We start from the raw sequence: 24112 nt of genomic DNA, 5'->3' as shown, positions 1-24112 counted from the left end.
GACGCTAGAAGCCCTGAAGTTATGGCACCCTTTAGGGCAGGCACCAGCTCTGCTCGCGCCTAGTGGAGGGCCTGCTGCCAGCTGTGCCTACAGCCTGTTCCTCTGCCCTGGGGAAATAGGGGAGCAGAAGGGAATGGCTGGTAAAGGAAGCGACTCAAGACTAGCAAAGCTTTTCTGCTCCTCTCTCCTGCCAGTGTTTTTACAGGGAGGCGAGGGTACTTACCTTAGGGTTGGGAGGACAGGAGCCGAGGCTGTCCTCACCCCGAGCTTCAGCCACACCTGGGTTTGAAAGTCTTGTATGCCAGGCAGTCCTCAGGCTCACACACTGTAGCCGTGTGCACACAGGATGTTACCATATCGCACGTTCATGGAGTCCCACCAGTCTGTAGAGATCCACTTTATATCCAGACATGTGCAGCTGGCCGATGGGATGTGAATCCAAAATCTGTATTGGTGTAGGGCTCTACACACCACACTGTGTAAACAAGTCCTCACTGTAGAAGCTTGGACAAAAGCCACCGTTTACTCCCTTATACAGGAGTCATTCAGTCCAGCTCATTAGCAGCAGGAAGCTCACTTGGCCAACCTCCCCCCAGCTTTCAGTGCTTGCTTATGAGAACACTAAAGATTTTCTACAAAATTGGTAATCAGGCAGGATCTCTGCAGTGATCCTTACAGCCATGCAATCTTTGACATTTATTGTGCACAAACTAACATGTATCCATATAGTAAATAGCGATGCATTTGAGAGTGGGAGCAGCAGAAACTGCCTACAGATTTGGTCCAGACAAGGCTCTCTTCGCCCGTTACCTCACCATGCTCATGGGGCAAATGTAGCTAGCGACAGATTCTCAAATACCAAAGGGGAAACGGACAATATCGGGTACACTCTCCACCCACAGTGAAAGCTCCTCCAGGCAGTAAGTTCAACCCAACCTGGGTTCTAATAAACTCCACACAAGACTTTCTACTTAAATAACTGCTTTATAAGAATGTACATTTGATCAAACATACATTGTTTAAACGACTAAAAAACAGAACAGCAGACAACTGCCTTTGTGCACACTCAATCTCTTTTCCCACTTCAGTCATAAACAGACAGACTTAGATTTATACATCTGATACAGAGTCATCTTTGGCCAAAGAAAAATATCCACCCGTTACAACCACCCTACCATCCCAACTGCTCACCCTAGACTGGAGCTGTGGGGCAGGAGGGTATGAAATCTCCCCAAGAATTTGGATGTTTGCCTCAATTACATAGCCACTTTGTCTGCCATTCTTATGGAAGGAAAAAAGAAAGTGCTGCTTTGGATTTCAGAACTGAAGAGCAGGAGGATTGCTGTGTCTTCCACTGGTTCTGTACTGAAATCAGATTTCACCAGATGGATGCTCGAATATTCATTTGTAATCACAGCTCTAGTTGCAGCTCTGAACCATGTCGAGCTACCTACTCCCAGCATCCTCTATTTGGTTTCTCCCAGTTCTGCATTAGTGCTTTTTAAGCATTTGATTTGGTATCCTTTATAGAAAAAACAGGAATTCTGTGATTGAGACAGCATCGTCTCCAATGCCACCCACTAAGCAGGAGGCTTGGGGATGATGCATTGCACAAGATTACTTTACATGAAGAGATGCACTGCCTTTGTCAGCTCGAGACAACATTCCCACAAGGCCTCTAAGCAAATCCCTGGGAGTTTTCATGGCCAAGGCCTGCTCCCCCAGGGAGCATAAACGTCTCTGCTGTTACCCTTTGAGGAGCTCTACATTTCTACTGCTGGGTGAGGACAGTCAAACTCAGTTACCAGGAATCCCTCTAGCTGTTATTTCCAGCTGGCAAATTCAGAATGAAGGAAACATTGATTCAGGGCCATAACACAATCCAGCACGTTTTACATCTCCAGCACCATGGCTTTCGCCTAACACTGATGGTCCTAGTAAGGCTAACGTTCTGAGACATGTTTGTATGGCAGGCACTGTCTTTTGGTCGATGTGCAGTGTGTCGAACAGCACACTGTAGCCCTTAGGAAGCAAGAGCAGCAGCAAAGAGTCTAGGTACCAAACCTAGATTAAAATCAACTTTAAACAAAACATTTGAGCACTGAAAGCATTGCAACAAATACCAAGGAAGTGCCACATCTACCCTTCCCTCAGCCCGTCATACCTGGCTCTATCCTAAAAGCGAGCCATCAGGTGGAGTACAAGAGTATATACTAAGTCAGGGATGCTGGCTGTAATGCAAAACAATGGGGATGAGCAGAGAAGAGTCCCTCTCTCTTTGGGGGTTTGTCTCATCCTTTTAGTTTAGCTCTTGGCATGTTAATGCATCACTTACAAACCCCAGGGATTGTGTTTAGAGAGAGCCTGATGGCTGCCATAATGCAAACCTCTATGGGGATGCTAAGTGTTTGGATAAAAACCTACCAAGACACTATACCACGGGTTTGGTTGGGTGTCTTAGGTCTCCACGTTTACCCCTCCTATACCATCCCTAAATGAGTCCACATGGAGCTTGTCCACTCAGTGGACACGGAAACTTGACTTCATTAAGGGACAGCATCAAGAGTAGCTGGCCCCATAAGGCCCACCTGTCCTGCCCAGAGAACCCGAAGGAAGCATGTTTAGAGGCCCACCTAAAGAAAGCCTTAGGCTGCAAGATGGCTAGAAGTACTGCTGGGGAACTCACTCTGTCTGAAGAGCGAGCAAGGGACTGACATCTGTACAAAGCTTGCCCCAGGACTTCTGGTAAGAGCGTCCTGCACATTTCAGTTCCCTGCTACGTGCTACGACTTGGCCATTCCATCAGGAAGGGGTGAGTGGTTGGTCTCCCATCTTTGTCTCTGAGCAGAATCACAGGTGCTTAGTGTCTTTAAAAAAAGAAAACAAACCCCAACAGGTTGATTTGGCAAAAACCAAATTGTGTCTAAGGTGAGACTCGAGGCTGGGAAGAATGAAACTGAGCGCTGGGCAGAGACTTCAGAAGCTGAATTTCAGCTGTGAGCAAGATTTCAACTAGGGCATGAGTCCCTGCCAGTAAGCGTTGGGAATGCACAGCCGCATGAAGAGCGCCATCTGAACTGATCCCACCCTCGCCTCCTCAAGCGCCAACAGCTAGGGACAGGATGAAAGCGAGTTTTAATCATTTGGAGGCTGCAAAGATGTACCTTACACGGTCTTCGGCATCCAATGGATTGGCTGTGGCAAGTGCCAGGCTTGCAGTGCTCAGTGCCAGGACCTTAACATGGTGTTCTGCAACACCTAGTGTCCCAGCTACCTGAGCGTAGCAGGAGCTCGCAGAAGAGTTCAGAATGGTCACTGCACTGGCCATCAGGACTAGAGCCCATCACTAGCACTTGTAGGGTGTTTGATAAACTGAGTGCAGGAGACACTTCCCCATGGGAGATAACCCACAAAAGAGATTCACCGAACCGTAGAACTGGCCCAACAAATGGTGTGTCAACTAAGGTCACCCTAAGCAGAGGCTTAGGATTTGCCCAAACCTGCTGCAAAGGAAGGAGAAACCCCTTGGATATTTTGGCAATGGAAATAGGTCCTTTCAGTCCTTGCTGTTTGGGAATACTATTGTTGAGGGCCCTGCATTGAGCCGTTCACCTCACTCGTCATGCCAGATAATCTGAAAAAGGTCTCCCTCATGGTGCAGTAGCATCGCTCCGTGAGGTCCGCGACATCCTCGGCCTTCAGGCCCTTGGTCTCAATTGGCTGGAGCACCTCAACCCGGATTTTACCTAGGAACAAGAGAAGAAACTCAAGTTTTCTGCATTTGGCCATTAGATAGTCATAGGGAGGGTGGAGAATGGCTAAAGTACCAGTCATAATCCCCACCTTCACAACCCCGGGAGCCCGGGACACATGGCCATAGACAGCATAGCAGAGCTTGCAGGTGCTAGTTACCAGGATCCAGTCTAAATGCACCATTACATTCGCTGTAACGGCCATTAGTGGGGACAGCTCGTTTCCATCTGTGTCACAAGGCTGCGTACAAGGAGTTCCTGGCAGCAGGCACCCAGACCTCAAGCATTTATGGCTTCCTATTGCAGGAAATGCTATTCTGGCAGAACTTGCGACTCCTTGCCCTGTCCCCACCAGGCTAGTGGCAGAGTCCATTGCAAAAGGTCACCAGTGTGACATTTTTAGAAAGCCGGGTAATTTTTGTAGCTGTTACTAACAAAGAATTCACTAGAGAGGATTGTGACAGCACAACCAACTCATGTGCACAACCAAGTAGCGATTAGCATTCAACAGAGCCAACTTCCTTGGACACGTGTCATGAACGTCAATGTTATGCAACATACATGGCACATGACACCCAGGGTTTTGCATTTCTACATGCAATACCCAAGTCTCTCTCTTAGGGAGTGAATTGAACCACCTGAAATAAGATCTTACTCTCTGAGAACCTTTAGATCCTTGCAGGTATTTGGTGGGGTCATAGGGGTGAGTTAATATGTACACAATAAGAGTATAGTTTGAAACAAGATATTTTGACTTCATCTTTAAAGCTTTGCTTCTGCAAGTCAACTACTTCTGCTCCTTTAAGTAGGCCAGAGGGTGTGTAATTTAATAATCTGCTCAGGTCCCGGTCATTGAAAGCCACAATCAAGCCAAGGTGCTTCACTTGAGGCCAGGCCACTTGGCTCTCAGAGTTGAAGTCATCACATCTTTGATTTGGCTAGGTGATATGTACCTCGTAACCCTCCCACCCATGGGGGCACACATTCATGTGGAAACCATGCAGTCTTGTTTGGTTTTCCCCAGACAGTAAGAAGTGCCAGCAACCCTCCACATGGATGACCAGCAGTACAGTTCTCTGGAGGTGTTTTTTGCTGTGTGGAGCAAGTTTATTTTATTTTCGGTTAATTAAACCAAGAGACCCTGCTGTTGCAACAAGCAAGCCACATACCCCCAGCTCCTCTTCTGCAGCAGCAGGAACCACTGTGGCGTACAATGGCATTTCGGGGACTCAACAGGGCTGCTAAGCACCCACTCAAGAAAAGTAACAATAGTGACTTCTTTCAGAAGTTCCTAGTTCCTCAGTTCTCAGGGTGCCCTTTACCGTCACAAAGGCTGGGTACATCCATCAGGCAGAGCAGGTGCCTCGGAACCCAGCTAGGACAACACTCAGGAAGTCCTTTGGGGGAGAGAATTACAATTCATTCCTTTGAAGCCAAAAGCTCCTGAGTGAGCAATTAAAGAAACTCCAGCCTCACCTCCCAAGAGTGTTTACGAGGCAGCAGGAGCCCTTCAGGTGCTCTCTCTTACAGGGCCAGGTGCATTTTGATACTCTTGAGATAACGAGTCAGCCAAAAAGCCAATCCAGTGACCTAGCCTGCATGTGCTGAGGAAGCAGGCTGGAACACAGGAAACATCTGCTGATTATGACAGAACAGGACGTTGCCTGCTGTGCATGACCCAATAGTGTCAGGTGCTTTGTTCACGCATTCCTTTTTTGCCCATTATCTACTGCCAGTATGGGCCAGATGAGAGTTAACTGAACCAGGCCTCAGCCCACGATCTAGTGCAGTAGGGGGCTTACATCTCTCCCTATGCCCCCACTTGTGTAGAGATATTTCTACCAAAGGCCCAGGGGTCTTCTGCGGGGAGACCAGAAACACGGAGTCCGCCCATAAACAAGAGGGTTCAGAGCAGTACAGTACCTGATATAAATAGCTTCTTGGCTGGATTGTAAAACGAAGAGAACGAGGAATACACCACAGGAATAATCGGAACCTCGGAGGGGAAAGAGAACACCGGGCAGTTAAATCTGTATTACAGTAGCATGGCAGCAGCCAACACTGGGCCCCCATTGTGCTAGGTTGTCTACAAATACAGAACAAGTCCTAACTCTGGCTTTGGACTGTAGGCTCATTAACGAATACAGAGGGTAGAAGAAAGTTACTCTCTCCATTCCCATATGTAAAATGGAGTCAAAGACTAAGGCCCAGATCTTCAAACAGGTATTAGGAGCTTAACTCCCATTGAAATCAATGGAAATTAGGCACCTGCACACCTTTGAGGAGTGGGGCCCAAGTGACTTTCCTAAGGTCGCGGGAGCTTGCAGCAGTGTTGGGAATTGGCCTGAGGTCTCAGACCAGTGCTCTAAGCACACAGTTACTCTCCCAAGTCAAAGCCTGACGCCACCATCCTCCTCAGCATGTTTAATCCTGCAATTCCCTAGGCTGATAAGCAGCTCAAACATTCACTGCAAATGCCTCTAAGCACACAAGAGGGGGCAGGTGCTGGTTACACATTTAGGAACAGGAATCACTGTTTGCAAACATTTATGAGCAAGGCAATGCCTCTGACAGAGAAAGATGGAGAAGAGGCAGCTATTTTTAATCTGGCATAATATGGAAGATCTACTGTTGGCGACTTGCTGAGAATGTAAATGAAGCCAGCCACCACTTCAGATGTTGTCCTTAGCCCAGTCTCTAGAAATTCATCTTTAATTACTTGTTATTGGGTGGCTAATTTATACATTGATTTGTGGCCTTTAGCTGGAATTGGCTTCTTAAATCACAGGCTCCAGACAGAGATCAAGGAGGGTGAGACAAGTATACAGGAAATAGGTTAAGAGCTACAAACTTAATATTTTCTGCTTCACTGTTTGTTATGGTCCCTTCTGCTCCTGGTATATTAAAGCTTGTTTGCATACAAACATCATGCCCTCCACAAACATAGAATGGACATGAGATATGCAGCAGTGTTTGGTTTTCAGAGTCTGGTAGGACTTCCTAAGCCTGAAGAAATCCAGGAGAAAATCCTGGCTATTCCACTTCAAGTGAACTTAGTAAAGTTCTAAATTAGTGGCCCGGGAAACTAGAATCTCCCATGTATCTGCTCAGCAGGCCACTGCACCAGTGCAAGCATTATCCCCTTCCAGTACGCTGGCGACTAAGTTGCCTTTACCCAATTCTCTCTCTTTTAAAAGAGGAAAAAATGGTCACAGAACAATGGTCACAAAATATGGCTACTTTAGAAGACAGACAAGTTGATCTTCAGTTGTAGAACATACCATGTTGCAGTTTTTATTAAACTCATCTAACCTACCACTACGGAGATGGAAATTAAACTATCCAGACCACAGGCTGTATAAGTTGTGCAGCATTTGTATGTATTGAACCACATTTTAATCTTGCTTCTTCCAAGACACGGCACTAATCAATCAGTCCCCACCTGCACTGTGCTAAACAACAGACACCACAGCACCTACCGGGTCACCATGCACTGTCGTGCAGGCAACACTGAGGAAGTGATTCAGTTGGCTAAAGGAGGGATCTAACTGACAAAGGTGGGTTCTAACCCATGTTATTGCAGGCTAGATGAGTGGCTCAGAATTATGACTTTAGAAGCTATAATGCAAGTCAGTAGTAGAAGGAGCCAAGTTAGCCAGAATTTGATCATCTCCAGGGGGTTGTCCTGGAGAAGAATGCTATCTACACCATGGTATTGGCTGGCCATCATCTCCTCCCCATGCACCTAGGAGGGCAGTCCTTTATAATCCCTCTGGTCCCCACCCATGTCCCCTCAAGCCCATTTATCTGAAAAGTTTCAGGTGCCATTTTCCAAGGAGACTTGCATACTTCTGGGAGCCCGGTGAGAAAGCTGCCTCTCTCTGCAGCTTACTATCTTGGGTGCTCTGAAGACAGTGTTCATGTTGAAGGGCCCGGGTGCCATTTATCATGCTCACATTTTGGACTGCTAAAGAATCCCACGTTGCCAGTATCTGGTCACCATAGGTAGACCTTTCACTGGAAGGCCTGTTTAGTGCTTTGGCCCGTGAAAGAAGCCAACAAGCGTTACCTGTGCCTGTACAGCGAGATGAAAAGCTCCTTTCTTGAATGGTAACAAGTCACCATTCCCGTTCCTCGTGCCCTCCGGGTATATCCACACCTTCACCTGTAAGACGGGGAGATAAACCATGAATTCCATTTGTTGGCACAGCAGAAGTTAGCTGTAGAATTAACCCACATAACCTCTCTAGTGCTAGGGCAGATCATAGATTGCATGTCTCTGTTCCTAGTTGTTTGGAACCCCTCAGAAGATTTTGCTGCGGGATACAGCTACAGCCAGGACTGGCATTTGAAGTCTACACTAGCCACCAGGTACTAGAGGTCAGACAATAGTTCTCATAGGATTCCACCCTCCCCCATCCTTAATCCAGCAGCTGAATAATGTTCCAGCACAAGCAGCCCTCTATTCCAACAGTTGCAAGCAGTGCCCAGCACTCACAGAACCCATTGGCATGTACTGTACTCACGTTCTCATCCAACATGGTCTGGGCAACCCCGGACATCACCGTCTTGGCATTGCTCGTACTCTTCCTGTTAATGAAGATGACGCCACCCAGGTACATTATCAGGCCCACAGGGCCAGTGTACAGCAGCTCCTTCTTGCCGATCTGAACACAGTTATCTGGGAGGATTTCCATCAACCCTAAGCCCGGGGCGAAGGGAGAGTGTAAGAATCTCACCCACAATAAGCTGTGACAACAAGCAGCAGCAAAGAATCCTGTGGCACCTTATAGACTAACAGACGTTTTGCAGCATGAGCTTTCGTGGGTGAATACCCACTTCTTCAGATGCACTGCTTGCATCCGAAGAAGTGGGTATTCACCCACGAAAGCTCATGCTGCAAAACGTCTGTTAGTCTATAAGGTGCCACAGGATTCTTTGCTGCTTCTACAGAACCAGACTAACACGGCTCCCCCTCTGATATGTGACAACAAGAACACCCTTCTCTCCACCCACAAACCAGATCGGCAGCGTACAAGCGGCCCAACCCAGGCTTGCAGACAAGCACCCGGAGCAAATAGGTGCAACAGGCTGCATGTACAGGAAAGGCAGCAGGAGCCAGGGAGCTTTGCAGAGATGATCCCTTGCTGATTCAGAGGCATCGCTGGCTCGCAAACCACCACGTGTCTTTCAGCAGCTTTCAGGTATTGGACACTGAAGAGACTTAGTCGTAAGAGGATGGAATGAGACTGGGGCGTGGGCAGGAGGGGAAGGAGACACTGTAAAACAGCCACCTGTTCCACCGCTCTGCCTCAGGGGCCTCCTTGGTTCTGCAGCAGGAGCATGGCAGAAGGGACTCATGTGCTTGCCACGGCTAGGGGAGCCTTTGCCTCTCTAACAGGGGCTGCAGCCCAGAAAGGTAATTTTTTATACATGCACTTACAGGGTGGCAGCAGGAGTCAATGGCTGGAGCAAGGAGCTGTGATGGAGAAGACTCTGCCATCACTCCTCACTTTGCCTTAGACCCACCCTGCTTACTCCCACATCTGTAAGATGGGGCTACGACATCACCATCTTTGGATCATCTCTTCCTTCCTAGCTGTGTTTGTACAGCACCTGGCACAATGTGTGCCTGTGTTTGATTATCCCACAGCTGTTCTTACATCTGCCTCTGAAGCATTTGGCAGTGATCACCGTCATGGACCAGACACTAGACTAGGTGGACCTTGGGTCTGATCCAGTCTGGCAATACCTAGATTGCTATGTACCAGGCTCTTCCTCTGCTCTGTTGAGAGCGCCTGAACCGCAAGTATACTCCTCCCTGCTCACCCAATACCCCATTACACTGTGCATCTCTCCCCTCAAGACACTGCTGTAGCTTTCAACGCCGTACATGGCAATTCCTGTAGGCAGAACTGGCCGACGCACTTTGTGACATACAGGCAAGTCTCCTGGAGCCTACAAGGCTTGAAGACTCCCCAAATCTGGGACAAGCACAGGATTTCCCAAACAGCAAAGCTAGGTGTACCCAACAGTTCACTTTCAGACGGGACAGCTTCTTTTCCAACCCAAGCAACTCACCCATCATGTCCAGGATGCTCTGATGGTTTGACACGATGACACATGGCCCCTCGATCTGGAAGTTCTCCAGTCCTGTCGCCTCAAACCTCAGGCCATAAATATACTTGAAGGTCTTAACCATATTTGCGATGATTCTGCATAGAGCAGAGAAGAGAAGTCAGAGGCCAGCAGGTCTCATGGAGTTGATAGTGTCTGCATTACCGTGTGGAAGACGCAGCAGAAAGAATCTGTTAAGCCAGAGGAACAGGCCTAAGGACCAAAAAAGGTGTCAATACTTCCCTCATTTACCTGCCCTCACACATGTCCTGAGATGTCCCTGCATGAGCTAGAAGCTGCCTAATTAGCCCTGTAGTTTATTAGGAGGGGCAGGAACATGTAATGTCCTTCAATTCCTGTTCCAAACAGTTGTCACATAACCCCACCCTCATCAACAGCCTCCCCCCACAAGGTCTTAAGCAAAGGTACTTGGAGCGGCTCCCCCCCAGCAGTACAGCACACAGCACTGCAGAACAGTTGCCCTCTCACATCAGAGGTGTGCAGAGAAGCAGTGAACCCCTCATAGGACACTTTAGTGCCAAGGCAAGTCAGTCAATCTACCCTTTGCTCTCCCACTGACACCAGCACTCTGCCGCAGGCCTGCTGCACTCCAAAAAAAGTGAGACATTCTTCCCTAGTCTGGGAAATTGCTCTGACTTTCTCAGTCCAAGCTACATCACTGAAAGGCCCATGTAAGTGAAAGGCAAACAAGTTATCTACGGAGTTCAATGATCAAACACACAAATGACAGGATTTTGTAGAGCTCACCCTGAAAGTCATATCTGTTTATTTCTCTCCACCTCTATCTGTACCATCATTGTAAGACGCTGCCATCTGCAGGGCGAAAGCTTTCTCTAGCGAAACAGCCCATTAAGGAACTTGTTCAGTAGATTCACCACCTGCCACCTTCCAGCATGCATGATGACTAGCCATGGTGCATCAGCCCTTATGTAATGCTGTTTGAAATATCTGCCTAATGCAACTGATTTGGAGAGATGTTCACTCCAAGGAGCTTTGTGGGAAGCCATAGAGCAGCTTGGGATCCTTCTTGGCCAGCGATTCCTTACAAAGAAGCAAGGGTCCAATCCTGCAATGAACCCCACGCAGGGCCGGCGCTTCCATTTAGGCGACCTAGGCAGTCGCCTAGGGTGCCAGGATTTGGGGGGGGGCGGCATTTTGCCGGGAGGGCGGCAGGCGGCTCCAGTGGACCTGCCACAGGCGTTCCTGCGGAGGGTCCGCTGGTCCCGCGGCTCCAGTGGAGCATCTGCAGGGATGCCTGCGGCAGGTCCACCAGAGCCGCGGGACCAGCAGACCCTCTGCAGGGATGCCTGCGGCAGGTCCACCGGAGCCGCAGGATGAGCGGCGAAATGGGTAGAGCCGGCCCTGCGCCTAGGGTGCCAAAAACCCTGGTGCTGCTCCTGACCCCAAGGAGAGCTCCCTATCTGTAGGGAGCACCACTGTCTTCCCCACACAGGTACAGGGGTCCAGCCATGCAGACCCCATTGCTGCACTGGGCGGAGCTGCTTCAGAAGTTCTGGCAAGAGAAAAGTGGTTTCCTGAACCTGCTGGAGATGGGCCATGGTAGCCCCACCGTTGGGTTTCCCCAACACACTCCGTCTTGCCTATTGCTTTAGACTGCGGGCACTTTAGGGCGGGAGTCATGTTTCCAGGAGAGCTCAGCACCCAGTGACAAGAGACTGGGCTGAGCACCCTACAGCATGAGCAGTCACTGCTGTAAATTGGCTCCCTTGGTTTCAATCTGGAAACAGGTGGATTGGTTTCTAGTAAAGGAAGTGAGAGTTTGGCTGTTTGCTGAGCGAGTTCCATGGGGAAGAGACAGGCGACTCGTGCACACTCAAGAACCAAGACCCCACCCCGTACAAGGACACACGCTAGCTCCCTGCCAGCGAGCAGAGATTAGAGTGCTGCTCCTACCACCCACACAGCCGGGTGGAGCTTAAAGAGCCCTTATGGAATTAAGTGCCACGCCAGAGTTTCATTTAAATTAAGGTTAGCAGGTAAAAGCCAGAACTTCCAACTGCCAGCCTCCCATCCCTCTTCCTGGCATGCCACGGGGCTGGGACGAACAGAAGGACACAGGGCTGGGGGCATTCAGCAGCTACCACAGAGATGAGCTGCCCAAACAAACAGTGCTAGGACCTACGCAAAGAGCCTGCTGTGGTGGATAACCCCCCCATTTCCCTGCTCCAATGCTCAGCCCTACACCTCCTGCATGATAACAGTTATGGGGGGCAGGGGATGGGGCAGTCAGTAGGCACCCCATCAGAGAGACAGAGGAAGCAAGCATCTCTGCTGGGAGCATGCTGGAAGCTAACAGCCTCCCTCAGCAGATGTAGGGAATGAGAGAGAGAGAGAGATATGTGTGTGTGTTGAACGTGGGCTGATTTTGTTTTCTGTGTTTAAGTGCTGGAGAATCTCACACTGTCACGCGTATGCCGCTTAAGAGTGTGTGTTTGGATCTGTGCTTAGAAGCCAAAGAGGCGGGACAGGGTTCCCCGAGCTCAGAATTGGAGTGTGGAGCCCAGAGATCAGCTGGCCAGCGCATACTGGCTGTTTCAGGTGGGGCGTGGGGGTACTGCCACCTAGAGAGGAAGATGAAGGTGTGACAGCATGTGTGGAACCTGGGATGAGCCTATTTCATGCTCCCCTAATGCTGGCAGGGGAAGGAGAGGGAGGGGTGCCTTGTGGCTCTCGGCTTGGGGGCACCAGGAGCTAACACCCTAACCAGACCATCTCACACCATGGACAGCAGCAACTGCTTCCCCCCCTTGCAGAGACTGAAGTTCCCCCCCCCCACCTCCCCTGCACATCTGGCTTGAGACTGCGTGGGTTGGGCATTTTCACTCTCCAGTAAGCACCCCTGGCAACAGAGAGCGCCATTTCCGAAGCGCCTGCTGGCTGCCATCGGCACGAAGCAGCAATTCTGTAGCCAGACCGGGCAAAGGTTGCAGTTTCATTTGCACCCATACAGCAGCTTCTGCCAGCACAACTGTTTGTGCAGCCGCGCCCATCTCCTGGCCTACCTTGGCTGAATGCCTTCTAGCTCACACAGCCATGGAGCATTCACACAGAGCAGCATGCTCCGGGATGCCCAGAAAGGCTGGCTAAAGCAGATTATAAACTAGGAAACAAAACATAGGACCATGCATCCATGTCCCAAGCTAGACCTCTGTTAGGGGCCAGACATGGTGAGTTGCCATGGTTACTAGCAGAGTTTTAGCCACACAAGCCATGCCTGCAGATGGTCACAAGCACCCTTGTCCATGCTACACATTAGGGTTCTCTCCTCCCTATCACCTCCACCTAGCTCTTATATGGCACTTTTCATCTGCAGACCTCAGAACATGTTATATAGGTCAGTGTTATCCTTATTTTACAGATATGGAAACTGAGGCTCAGGCCCAGCAGAGCAGAGACAGAGCCAGGAACAGAACCCAGTTCTCCCAAGTCCACATCCTCTATCCGCTAGGACACCCCTCCACGCACTTCTCCCTCTCTACCTGGATTCTCTTCATTACAGCATGGCTTCTGAGAGGGGACCACTCTGTTCCTCCCAGGCCCTGCACCCTCAGGAAAGTACAGTCTCATTCAGAGTCCAACTAGATCGCAGATAACTCTGCAAGTCGTTTTGGTTTGGACTGGACAGACTGGGGCTTTTACAACCAGCTGAGTGGGACACCGGAAGCAGACAACTCGAGGGAGACTACATGGGACACTGTGCCAGCACTAGAGCTGGTCAGGATGGGTTCTTCCCCTGCAGAAAGTGAAAAAAAATTGACAATTTTTCACGTTCAAGTTTTCCCATAGGAAGAGTCCAACTGGTCAAAACACCAGATTCAGGCAAAGCTGTTTCTGACAAAACAAAAAACGAGAGAGTGAGAAAAGCAGCAGCTTTCCACAAAGATTCTTGTTTTGTCAAAATACGATTTTCTATTAAAGCTGATCGAAGCGTCTGCCTAGCCCGACTCAGCAGCTACTTGTTTTCCTAGACAGAAGCAAGGTCAGGAGAGGGCAACTTTTCCTCCTGCATTACTACTAAATCCTATTGATTTGGGGTTACTAGAGAGATGCCGAGGAAGGCAGCAAGAGTCCCTGACAGGACAGCACTCACTCCCCAGACCAGTCAGGTCAGCAGAACACCAGACGTGGTTCGATACTGGCAGGACTGGTGCTAGGAGACTCAAGTCCTCGATCTACCAGACACAGCTCAGGAAATGCAACATGAGCACCTCTGCATAGCACTGATCCCAACGCAGCAGGGCCGGTCAGTCCTGATGCCCGTGGCCTACCCTGCACAGTGTCTATGCCAAGACTTGGGAGAACGCCCCACTTCCTGCCAGCTGCAGGAGTGGTTTGCACCAGGGACACCGACCCACAGCAAATCACAGCCCATGGACTGGCCTGCAGGACACCAACTGGCCTCCAGGATGAAGCTAACGGTGCCGGTCCGGTAAACTACAAATAAAGTAGGTTTCCTTTTTTCTGGTTCTCAGGGTGTCCGAATGAGATAGTGCTCCATTTACTCAAACAGAAACCTCCAGTGATTACCAACCCAGGCTGCATTCAAGTCTGCCTCTGGACAGATCATTTTACTACTAAGAGTAACGAACAGGAGACTGGCAATTGCTCAGACCGAGCGTGCACAAACACACACCCACTAGTTCTTTGCAGAAATCAGAGGCAGAGGTTTAGCCCATTTAGACTCTTAGGGTTGGAAGGGACCTCAAGAGATCATCTAGTCCAACCCATTTGTCTCACTCCAGACACAGTCAAAAGGATTGTGTAGTGAGGTTACGAGAGGCAACATGAGGCAGTCAGCACAAGGATCACCAGTATCCTAGCCATGAGAATGACCCAATTTCCAACCCCACCTCCCTTCCATCTCCAAACCAGAGGAGAGGTCACTGCTCTGGAAACCAGGGCTCTGCAGAAAGCAGCAGCAGGAGCTGGTTACACATTACCTAAGGGCACATACTGAAAAGAATGAGGGGGTGGCTTGATGTGGTAAGAGAAAGGTCCAGGTTGCACAACATGTGAGGGGGTTGTCCTAAAACTGCTCAGACCACAAGGGGTGACGTACTGATCTGGAGCAGAGCCAGAGCACTCATTCAGCTACACTCATTGGGCAAGAGGAGGGGCATTGCCGCTAGGAGCTCCTCCAGTATGTGTGGTGACAGCATTACAAAGGTCATAAGCCTCCTGCTATTGAGCGACGGCTGCAGGGGATAGGAGGAAACAGCATTCCTTCACCTCCCTGGTTACTCCTCAGGTGGGCAGAGACCCCTAGTCACCCAGCATAGCTACACGGTCCAGGCTTTGTAGTATAGATAAATCCTGTGTCTTCCTCCAGTTCCTGACCCTGCCGCTGCTCAGTTGTATGGAGTAGCAGCTGGACTAAACTGACCTGACAGTTTTCATGGCTGCCCAAAGGGTTAGCAAGAGCAGCCAACCTGCTGCAGCTTCCCCAGATCCCGGATGTCACTCCAGGGCCTCTGCTATGTGTGTGTGTAAACTGCACTGGATCAGCTGTGCTCGCTTCAGGTTTGTAAGGTTCTTTCCAACACTACATGCCAGAGGCCAAGTTCTTACTTTAAAAAGAGACGCTTACATTCTGCACAAGTCACAGGCACTCACCTGGGAAAGCTTCCTGACCACCAGACTGGATTTCACAGGCCTCAACAATCATACTTGACTGTGAAACTAAAACATTAAGTCTAGTTAATCAGCCAACATGTTATCAGAGACCTAAGAACGTATTTCCAAGGGCATGTCGACACGGCAGTTAAAGCCCCCGCAGCTGGCCTGTGCCATCGGACTCGGGCTCACAGAGCTCAGGTTGTGGGGCTGTTTAATTGCAGCGTAAATGCTGCTGCTCGGACTCCAGGACCCTGTGGGGTGGGAGGGTCCCAGCGCTCTGGCTGCAGCCCAAACCAGATGCTCTGGTGCAGACCTTCCACGCCACAATTAAAACAGCCCCGTAGCCTGAACCCCATGCGCCCGTGTCAGCTGGCACAGGCCAACTGCGGGTGGCTAACTGCAGTGCACCAAAATATATCGTCAATGCAGGATGCATTTCATGGGGCAGGCTACATGTTGGCAGCTTTAATGAGATTTCACAATCGGCTGTGTAACAAGTGACATCTGAGCCCCACACTGGCATATAGTGACCTCTTCTTGGTCATGTTGGGTTTGGCATTATGGAGCCAGGAGCTGAATCAGCGGCAGGGGCAAGGATCTCAGCCATGGCAGGCTTTATGGCCTGGTACAATCTCTGAGCTGCAAACATCATTCATTTATTTAGTCAACTTTCATCAGTGCAGGTTAAACCTTAATCCATTAGTCTAGGTGCAGAGACTAGAGAACGGGGCCAGGCAGGGCTGGCTCCAGGCCCCAGCACGCCAAGCACGTGCTTGGGGCAGCATGCCGCGGGGGGCGCTCTGCCGGTCGCCAGGCGGCTCCGGTGGACCCTCCGCAGGTGGTCCACCGGAGCCGCGGGACCGGCGACCGCCAGAGCGCCCCCCCCATGGCGTGCCGCCATGCTTGGGGCAGCGAAATTGCTAGAGCCGCCCCTGGGGCCAGGGGGACATGCCAGGAGACTGGTGCTAAAGGTTAAAAGCCAAAATCTACACACTTACTCCCCATACTGTGACCCCTCCACCCTCCCATACATGTGTGCATGCGCGTGCACACACACAAACACCCACCCCACTACCTTTCCTACCACCTGTGGAGACTGAGAAGAAACTGCACTGACTTCAGTGGTGCTACCTGAAGACAGCAGTTGGGGAATCACTGGCACCTGAGTACAGAATTAACTCAAACATTTGGGTCCCATAATCCAAAATTTTAATCCAGATCTTCTGTGAGTGCACAGACCACACTTCTTCAGTTCATCTGGATCAGGGCTTAAACACAGAGCTCAATTAGGTACTAACTGCTTCCAGGAATTCCAGGGCACAGAACTATTTCACGTGTACACACACACACACACGTTCAGCTGTGCTCAAAACACCAGCCCCAAAAGCTAACTGCCAGCTCTGCTGTAAAGCCTGGCCCCCTGCCTTTCCCAGAAAGGCCAGGTCAGCGCAACCCCTTATCTACAGCAATAGCGTATTCGGCACCAAACAGGAGACACAACATGGATACTCTCCCCCTCCCAGCAGGGGACTTGGCTCACATATAATCCAGGAAGCTGCTATGCCAGAAAGTCCATCATTCAGCATGTGCAATCCTGCCTCAGTGGAGCTGGACTTCAAAATAACCTGACCTTTGTTCTAACCAGAACAAGTTGAAGCCATGAGTTGTCCCCTGCCCCCAGCTTTCCTCAGGAGGCAGTTTGCCTCTAGGCAGGCCCAGCACTACCTGCCACCCCTGGGGTCTAACTGGCCCCAGGACTCCTGGAAGGTTGTTTATTTAACTAGTGATACCCAGGGGCCCCAAAATACCCACTTATCTCCCCTACCCCCCCCCCCCCCCAATAATTGGAGCCCAGAACCAGCCCTGCCTCTAGATGTAGCATTATGGCAGAGGGGGTCCCTACTAAAAGAAGGCATCATATGCAAGTTAGACAAAGATGGCAGTGTTGTCTGGCGGACAGCAGGAGTCCGAGTTCCTAGGCTCCACTCCCACACTTGACAATAACTCTTTTTGGGTGCCCAGGGCTGGCCCATTATGGGCCAGCTGACTCTGGCTCACAGGGTTCAGGCTGCCGTCCTGTTTAATTGCAGTGCAGATTTCCAGGCTCTAGGAGCCTGTGAGGTGGGAGGGTCCCAGAGCTTAGGCAACGGCCCAAACCACAATTAAACAGCCCCAGAGCCCGGGCCAGCTGAAGTTTTTAACTGCAGTGCAGACATACCCTACGCAGTCCTGAGAGCCTCTATGCCTTCACGCCCCACATCTATAGAAAGCACAATGATGAGAATTACTATCATGCACAATCAGAGGGCCAGGGTATTGGCACGTCTCAGAGGGAAGTATCCTGCAAACATGGCACAATACATTCAGAGTTCATAGACTGCAAAGCAAGTCATCATACGCCTGCCAGGATGTAGGACCACCACTAGGCAGCTAGTGCAGCAGTTGCTTGCACCAGCATGCTGCTTGTGTAACACACATTTACAGTTAAACAAGGAGTCCGGTGGCACCTTAAAGGCTAACAGATTTATTTGGGCAGATTTGTTAGTCTTTAAGGTGCCACCAGACTCCTTGTCATTTGTGGATACAGACTAATACAGCTACCCCCGGATAATTTACAGTTAAAGGGGCACCGTTGTGTAGTTTAACACCAAGAGAGAGACAGTTCTATAACCCTCCAAATCTTAATGGAATCACTTCCACTGGGCTTTTAACTCCATGAAAGACAGTTCTACTTGGATCATTTCTCAGGGGCATTTGTAACCGCAGAACTGTGTTAGGTCCGTTGTGTGTAGCCTTTGCAGCACACAGGGCCATGCTGGCAATATCCCAGGAAGTGGAGGACGGCAGCTTATTTGTATACATTTACATGCATTGAATCACCGCATTCCCCATCCTAAACACAGTTAGAGGAAGCACAATACTTGGATATCGTAATAGTTACTTCTTGTCTTCAGTTTCCCCATGTGCTACTTCTGTCCTCTGCTCACTCTCTTGCCTGCACTCCTGCTCTGCAAGTCACTATTCTCGCTGGTCTCAACTCCCCACCCACCCAGGTGAAAAAATCCTTCAGACCCATCCCTCACCCGGGGGGGGCAAGCCCATCACTCCAGTGATCGGAAGAAGTGCAGGCTCTTGACCCTCCCACCAAACTTGCACTGCAATTTTGCTTCCCTGTCCCACCCCTCCCCTTCACACATGTAGGCAAGGGGAATGAGACCAGAGTAATTGAGATGTTTGGGTGGCGGGCAGTATACTGACAGACGTCCTTGTTTGGCACTGCTGTCTAAGTCAGTCAGCTCTCCAAAGAATGCTTGCTGGAGAAGGGAAAGCCCTTGAATAGTGATGTCTTCAGACCAAGTGTTGTAACTACAAATGCTAGGATAGCATAAAGACCATTTCCCCAACATGCTGATATTTTTTACCTACGGCTACAGAACCCTTTTGGCTGTTTATCAAGGCAACAGAACTTCGGAGAGACAGATCAACAAAACAAAAAGACTGGACAGGCCACACAGAAGCCAGGATCTCAAGAAACATACACATGGGAGAGTGGTGAAAGATTCAGAGTTCTCAGTCAATGACCCAAGGAAATTTTTAAACATCTAATTGTAGCGTGACTTTCCCTTCAAGTACAGCGGTTGCTTTGACAACACTAGAACACTGCCTTGGAAGTCAAATGAAGTACAATTAGTTTTTTCTTCCTTCCTCCAGATCTAAAGAGAGGTCACGGTAGCAAGATTAACAGCAAGAGCCCAGGAGAAGAAGTTTTTGCTTTTATAAAAAGTACTTTTGTATCAAGCACACTTTCAACCTGCTTTGAAAGGACAGTTGTATATTCTCAATAGATTGAAATGTCTTTCAGTTTTGTGGAGGTTCCTACAAGCCCTTCTGTATCCTCAGCTAAAGTATTTTGTATATACTTTTGCAGAAATATTCTTTAGCAAAATAATACTGGTTCCTGTTAGACTAGTGTTCTGTAAGAGACAGCTGCATATGTAAACAGCCAATAGATAAGTCAGGTGCCAGTAGACAACATGCAGTGCGGTTCCTGGGTTTTGTGAGACCAGTATCTGTTGTTGTGCACTATGAATGGCTTAAGAGGTGCACACAAAAGATGCAGGGATTGTTATGTGCAGCTCAAGGGAACACTAGGTGGACTATTCCTATCTCTGGCCATGGCAGGCCACTGCTGTCAAAAGGTACACAGTGGTTATCAGGGTACTGCTTTGACAGCTACAACTTTGCATTTAAAATATAGATGTGAAGCATGCAGGGAAAAGACCATTCTGAATCAATTCATTTTGCTCATATGCAAGATCAACACAGAGTAGCTTGCTGCTGCATCCCAGATTACATCATGTACCTACTGGAATTTGGCTAGGACTCCAAAAGGTTAACATCCCTACACTTCAGAAGAGGAGCAAAGAATCCTGTGGCACCTTATAGACTAACAGACGTTTTGCAGCATGAGCTTTCGTGGGTGAATACCCACTTCTTCAGATGCAAGAAGTGGGTATTCACCCACGAAAGCTCATGCTGCAAAACGTTTGTTAGTCTATAAGGTGCCACAGGATTCTTTGCTGCTTTTACAGAACCAGACTAACATGGCTACCCCTCTGATACTTCAGAAGAGGGTCAGCTTAGACACCTACCCGTCAGCCTCATGTTTTCACACCTTATTCAGAAGACAGCACTTCCAGCTACATACTTTAGAGAGTTAACAGACAAAAATGACAGTTGTAAGCATCAGGATAGATCTGTGTTTGCTCTTTGAAAACCCCTTTGGTTGCTCACAAGATTATAATTAAACTCATATGACCGCAATGCAGAAGCACCCTCACACTAAAGTGAAACAGCAGCAATTATGGGTTAAACTAGTTGATGAGGAGTGGGGAGGCATAGGGAAAGATGACTATGGCAGCTGACGTAAAAATGAAGCTGCCACATGAAGCTGCCATAGAGATAACAGAAGCAGAATCTGGTCGCCATGCTCCAACATACAGACAAGAGCAAAGAGAGACACTTCTTTCCAAAGCAACAGCTATAACTGTAGATGGACATATTTGGGGAATAAGAATATTTAACCTTGCTCTGAGCAGGTATCCCAAGGATTGTTTAAAAAGCCAACAGCCCTTTGACAGCAAGGCTCCCAATACAGCCCAGTGAAGTCAGCATGGGGTTAGCAACGGTAGGGAAATTTCTACAACAGCATTTCCCTGTTGAGGGAGAGGCTCTGTGGCCCTGCTCCAGTTCAATACAGTACTGTCAGTTACAGGACTAGCCACACCTCTGAACACTTACTGGTCTGAGTGCACCTCTCATGCCTTAGGCCTCCTGCCCTTACCTCTCCTGGGGTGGAATGCCACAATTCTCCCACTCTTACCTAGGGGCCAGGTATCCTTACCTAGGATCAGCCATTCTGATCCTGCAGAGTTGACTGTGTTTGGCTGGATTCTGAAGGTGTATGACCAATAGTTTATAGATTCTACAGTGACAAAACAGCCTTCTGCAATATAAACAATACTTGGTTTTAAGTAGGAACAAAGCATTGAGATTTCAAAAGTCTACCAGCATGTCTATCTTACCTAAAGATCCCCTGGTGGTAACCTAGGCAGGCCTAGCTAATACAGACACCTTAGCAGGTTCCTGCATCCCAGTTTGGCTTGCCAAAATACACCCCATCACCAACAGTGTTTGTAAATTCTTCTGGTGGCCTGTATTCCCAGGCCCTTTCCTGTCCTGGCATCATCTTCTAATTCTCAAGTGTTTGCTGAGAAGTGGCTTGTCTTGAGACATTTTCTCCCTACCCCAGCCCTCCATTAAACTAAACCAATACAATCATGTAAGCATCTCAGTAACCCAGGCAACATACAGTATTCATTCATTATCGCACAGCCACTCTAAATCAGGGTTAGTCAATAGGCAAACTAGCACTAAATCTGGACAGCCAGATGCTTTTGAACAGACCTCAAAAATATTTACTTATTTTTTGTTCAGAGAAAAAATAAAAATAATTGACTATCCCTGCTCTAAATCCATCACACCTGAACCCTAGCTCCCTGCTACCACGATGGATATTTCACATTTGTAGATTTCTGGGAAGCGGTCAGGGCACATGTGCGCCTGTAACAGGAAATGGTAACAGAGAGTCTCTTTTCAGTTGCCCTCCCTGCTTCTCCCCCCCGTTCCACCAAGATACTTGTTTAGTCAGAGAATCTCTCTCTCTCTCTCTCTCTAGTAAATCAGGACAGTGATAGGAAATTCTACAGCCATCTTCAGCTTGGACTCTATACAACACCACTTTCAGCAGTGCCAGAGTGAACATGATCAAGATACTACAGCTGTGAAAGTCCCAAGTGTTCTCAAAAGCCTGTGACTAAGCCTTTTCCCAAAGATCCTCACCCCAAGCAGGGCTGAACACTGTCAGAATCAGAGCCACATAACCTCTAAGTGTAGCACAGGTGCAGCAATGCAAACAGAAGTCTTATCTTTTCCACCAACAGAAGTTGGTCCAATGAAGTACAAGCTTTTGAGCGACACAGAGCTCTTCTTCAGGTCTGGACAAGGAAGCGGAGTATCTGAGCTACATGCAGGTTGAGACAGATTTTTAAACAGAGGCAAAACAAGTCAGGGCACCAACTGGCACAGGTTACCTAGGCCTGAATACAGCTCACTAGCTTTCTTTAGAGACTGGAGTAAATGAGAAAAAAAATACATTAAGTGACTTCCCAGCTTTCACACCCTCCTTTAGTGCTTTCAATCATCAGGTGCACTATTGCGTAAGTAAGTGAGGAGTTACTCAATCTAACAGATCACCCCACTCAGGCTGTTGTGTTTGACTCTAGGCAACGAGGTGGATAAAAAACTGAACAGATTAAAACGGCTTGAGGAGTACAGTGTTTAAAAAACCTCTGTCCAACTAATACATGTTCTCCAACTAGCAACTGAGTGCATTAAACCTACAGAAAATCCACACACACTTCAAAACAAAACTACTACACATGTAAGAAGCAGAAACGAGGACATTCGAATAATAAAGAAAGATTCCCAGTATGTTTACCGGGCAGATCACATCTTAATAGAAACTTCATGGAGACCTCTCCTTCATAACCACACAGGTCACCTCCCTGCCAATTTGCAATAGCTTTAACATCCTTGGGGTTGCAACAGCAATTGGTTACAGGGACAAACAAAGGTTAGGAAAGTATTTAATGTATTTTTAGCCACCGCACCTTCTAATGCAGTTTAATAGCTGGAAAGGAAGAGAGCCAGCACCCTGTGGCCTGACATCCCTTGGCAAGCTACCCGTGGTAAGCGGGCCACAGTTCAGTAGCTGACAGTAGGTAACGACCAGAGTTAAAAGCCATCAGTGTTTTGGTTGTAAGCCTCTAAAGGAAGCGTGTTGTTTTGGGGGGCGGGGGGAAGCATTAGCATCCTAGCTTTTCCTCCTCCAAGCGTTGCCTGCTACCAAGGCTTGTAAGCCACCTGTATTAGCCGCCTCTTGCTCAAGTCATTCCGAGCTGTCACAAGACAGGATTCGTGACCCAGCTGTTGCTCTGACAGCAAAGGATTGCAGCACCCTGACTACTGGATGGGGCACCTCGCTGAAGGAAGGGCGAGTACAGTCGGTCTAGAAAGAGGACAACGCCAGGGTTACAACACAAGGCTAGTTTTGGGGTGCAGAGAGGGTGTGGAGCCTTTCACCAGCTGCTAAGCCAGACAAGCAGACAGGCTGGTAGCAGGCCAGGCGGCAGGGAGGAGTTTCAACAAGCGGCCCAGCGAGGGCCCGGTCACACCCAGCTGGCAAACAGGCCCCCCCCTTTAAACCGCTGGGCTCCCCCCAGAGCAGGTCAGCGGGGCAGGGTCCCCAGGGGGGCACACGAGTGAGCAGCACCCCGCAGGGCACAACCAAGGTCCCCGCCGCTCAGCAGGTTTATCCCCCCCGCCCCCCACCGGAGACCGCGCGGGGGGCTTCCCAAGCCGGCTCGGGGCGGGGCTCGGGCCCCTCTCCCGCCGCACTCGCCTCATGTTGCGCACGGTGCGGCCGCCGTGCCGCAGCAGGCAGAGCGGGACGGCCAGCGCCGAGGCCGCCACGCACAGGACGCAGTAGAAGCCGATCTTGAGCTGGAAGTGGGCGGCGGGGCTGAGCGCCAGGAGCGCGGGCAGCAGCAGGAGCAGCAGCAGGGCTGCGCCCCCCAGCAGCCAGCTCGGCTCCATGCCGGCCGGCCGGCCGGGGCGGGGGGTGCCCGGCTGGGCGCCGGCTCTCGGCGCGGAGCGGGGCGGCGCTCGGCGGGGACCCTCGTGGCCGGGTGGCGCCTGCCCTGGCGGCCGGAGACGCGGCGAAGTCAGCCCCGGACTAAAGCCAGTCCGCCGAGGGGCGGCCCCCGCCGGCCTTAAGGGGCGGTTCGCGCACCCCGCCCGGGGGAGGGGATCGGCCGGGCCCGCCCCGTCCGCCTGTCTCCGGCCGGGCCCGCCCCGTCCGCCTGTCTCCGGCCGGGCCCTCACACGGGGCGGAACCCGCGCGCCTCCGCCCTGCCCCGGCTGGCCCCCAGCTCCGCCCCGGGCCGGGCCGCGCTCCTCCTCCT

At 50.0% G+C, this 24112-nt stretch overlaps 1 protein-coding gene across 1 annotated transcript; it reads right to left on the bottom strand.

Annotated features, from left to right (window-relative positions):
- Positions 1-677: 677 nt before the first annotated feature.
- Positions 678-23890, bottom strand: AGPAT2 (1-acylglycerol-3-phosphate O-acyltransferase 2). The gene is made up of 6 exons (XM_044993053.1): positions 23551-23890; positions 9834-9967; positions 8279-8454; positions 7822-7917; positions 5676-5748; positions 678-3746 (listed from the first exon to the last, which is right to left on the bottom strand). Exons 1-6 carry the CDS (start codon positions 23742-23744, stop codon positions 3580-3582), a joined length of 840 nt encoding a protein of 279 aa, XP_044848988.1. The 5' UTR covers positions 23745-23890; the 3' UTR covers positions 678-3579.
- Between the last annotated feature and the right edge of the window lie 222 nt (positions 23891-24112).

This window comes from Mauremys mutica, chromosome 18, assembly GCF_020497125.1.
Source record: "Mauremys mutica isolate MM-2020 ecotype Southern chromosome 18, ASM2049712v1, whole genome shotgun sequence".
NCBI lineage: Eukaryota > Metazoa > Chordata > Testudines > Geoemydidae > Mauremys > Mauremys mutica.
This window is presented reverse-complemented; position numbering and strand designations above follow the sequence as displayed.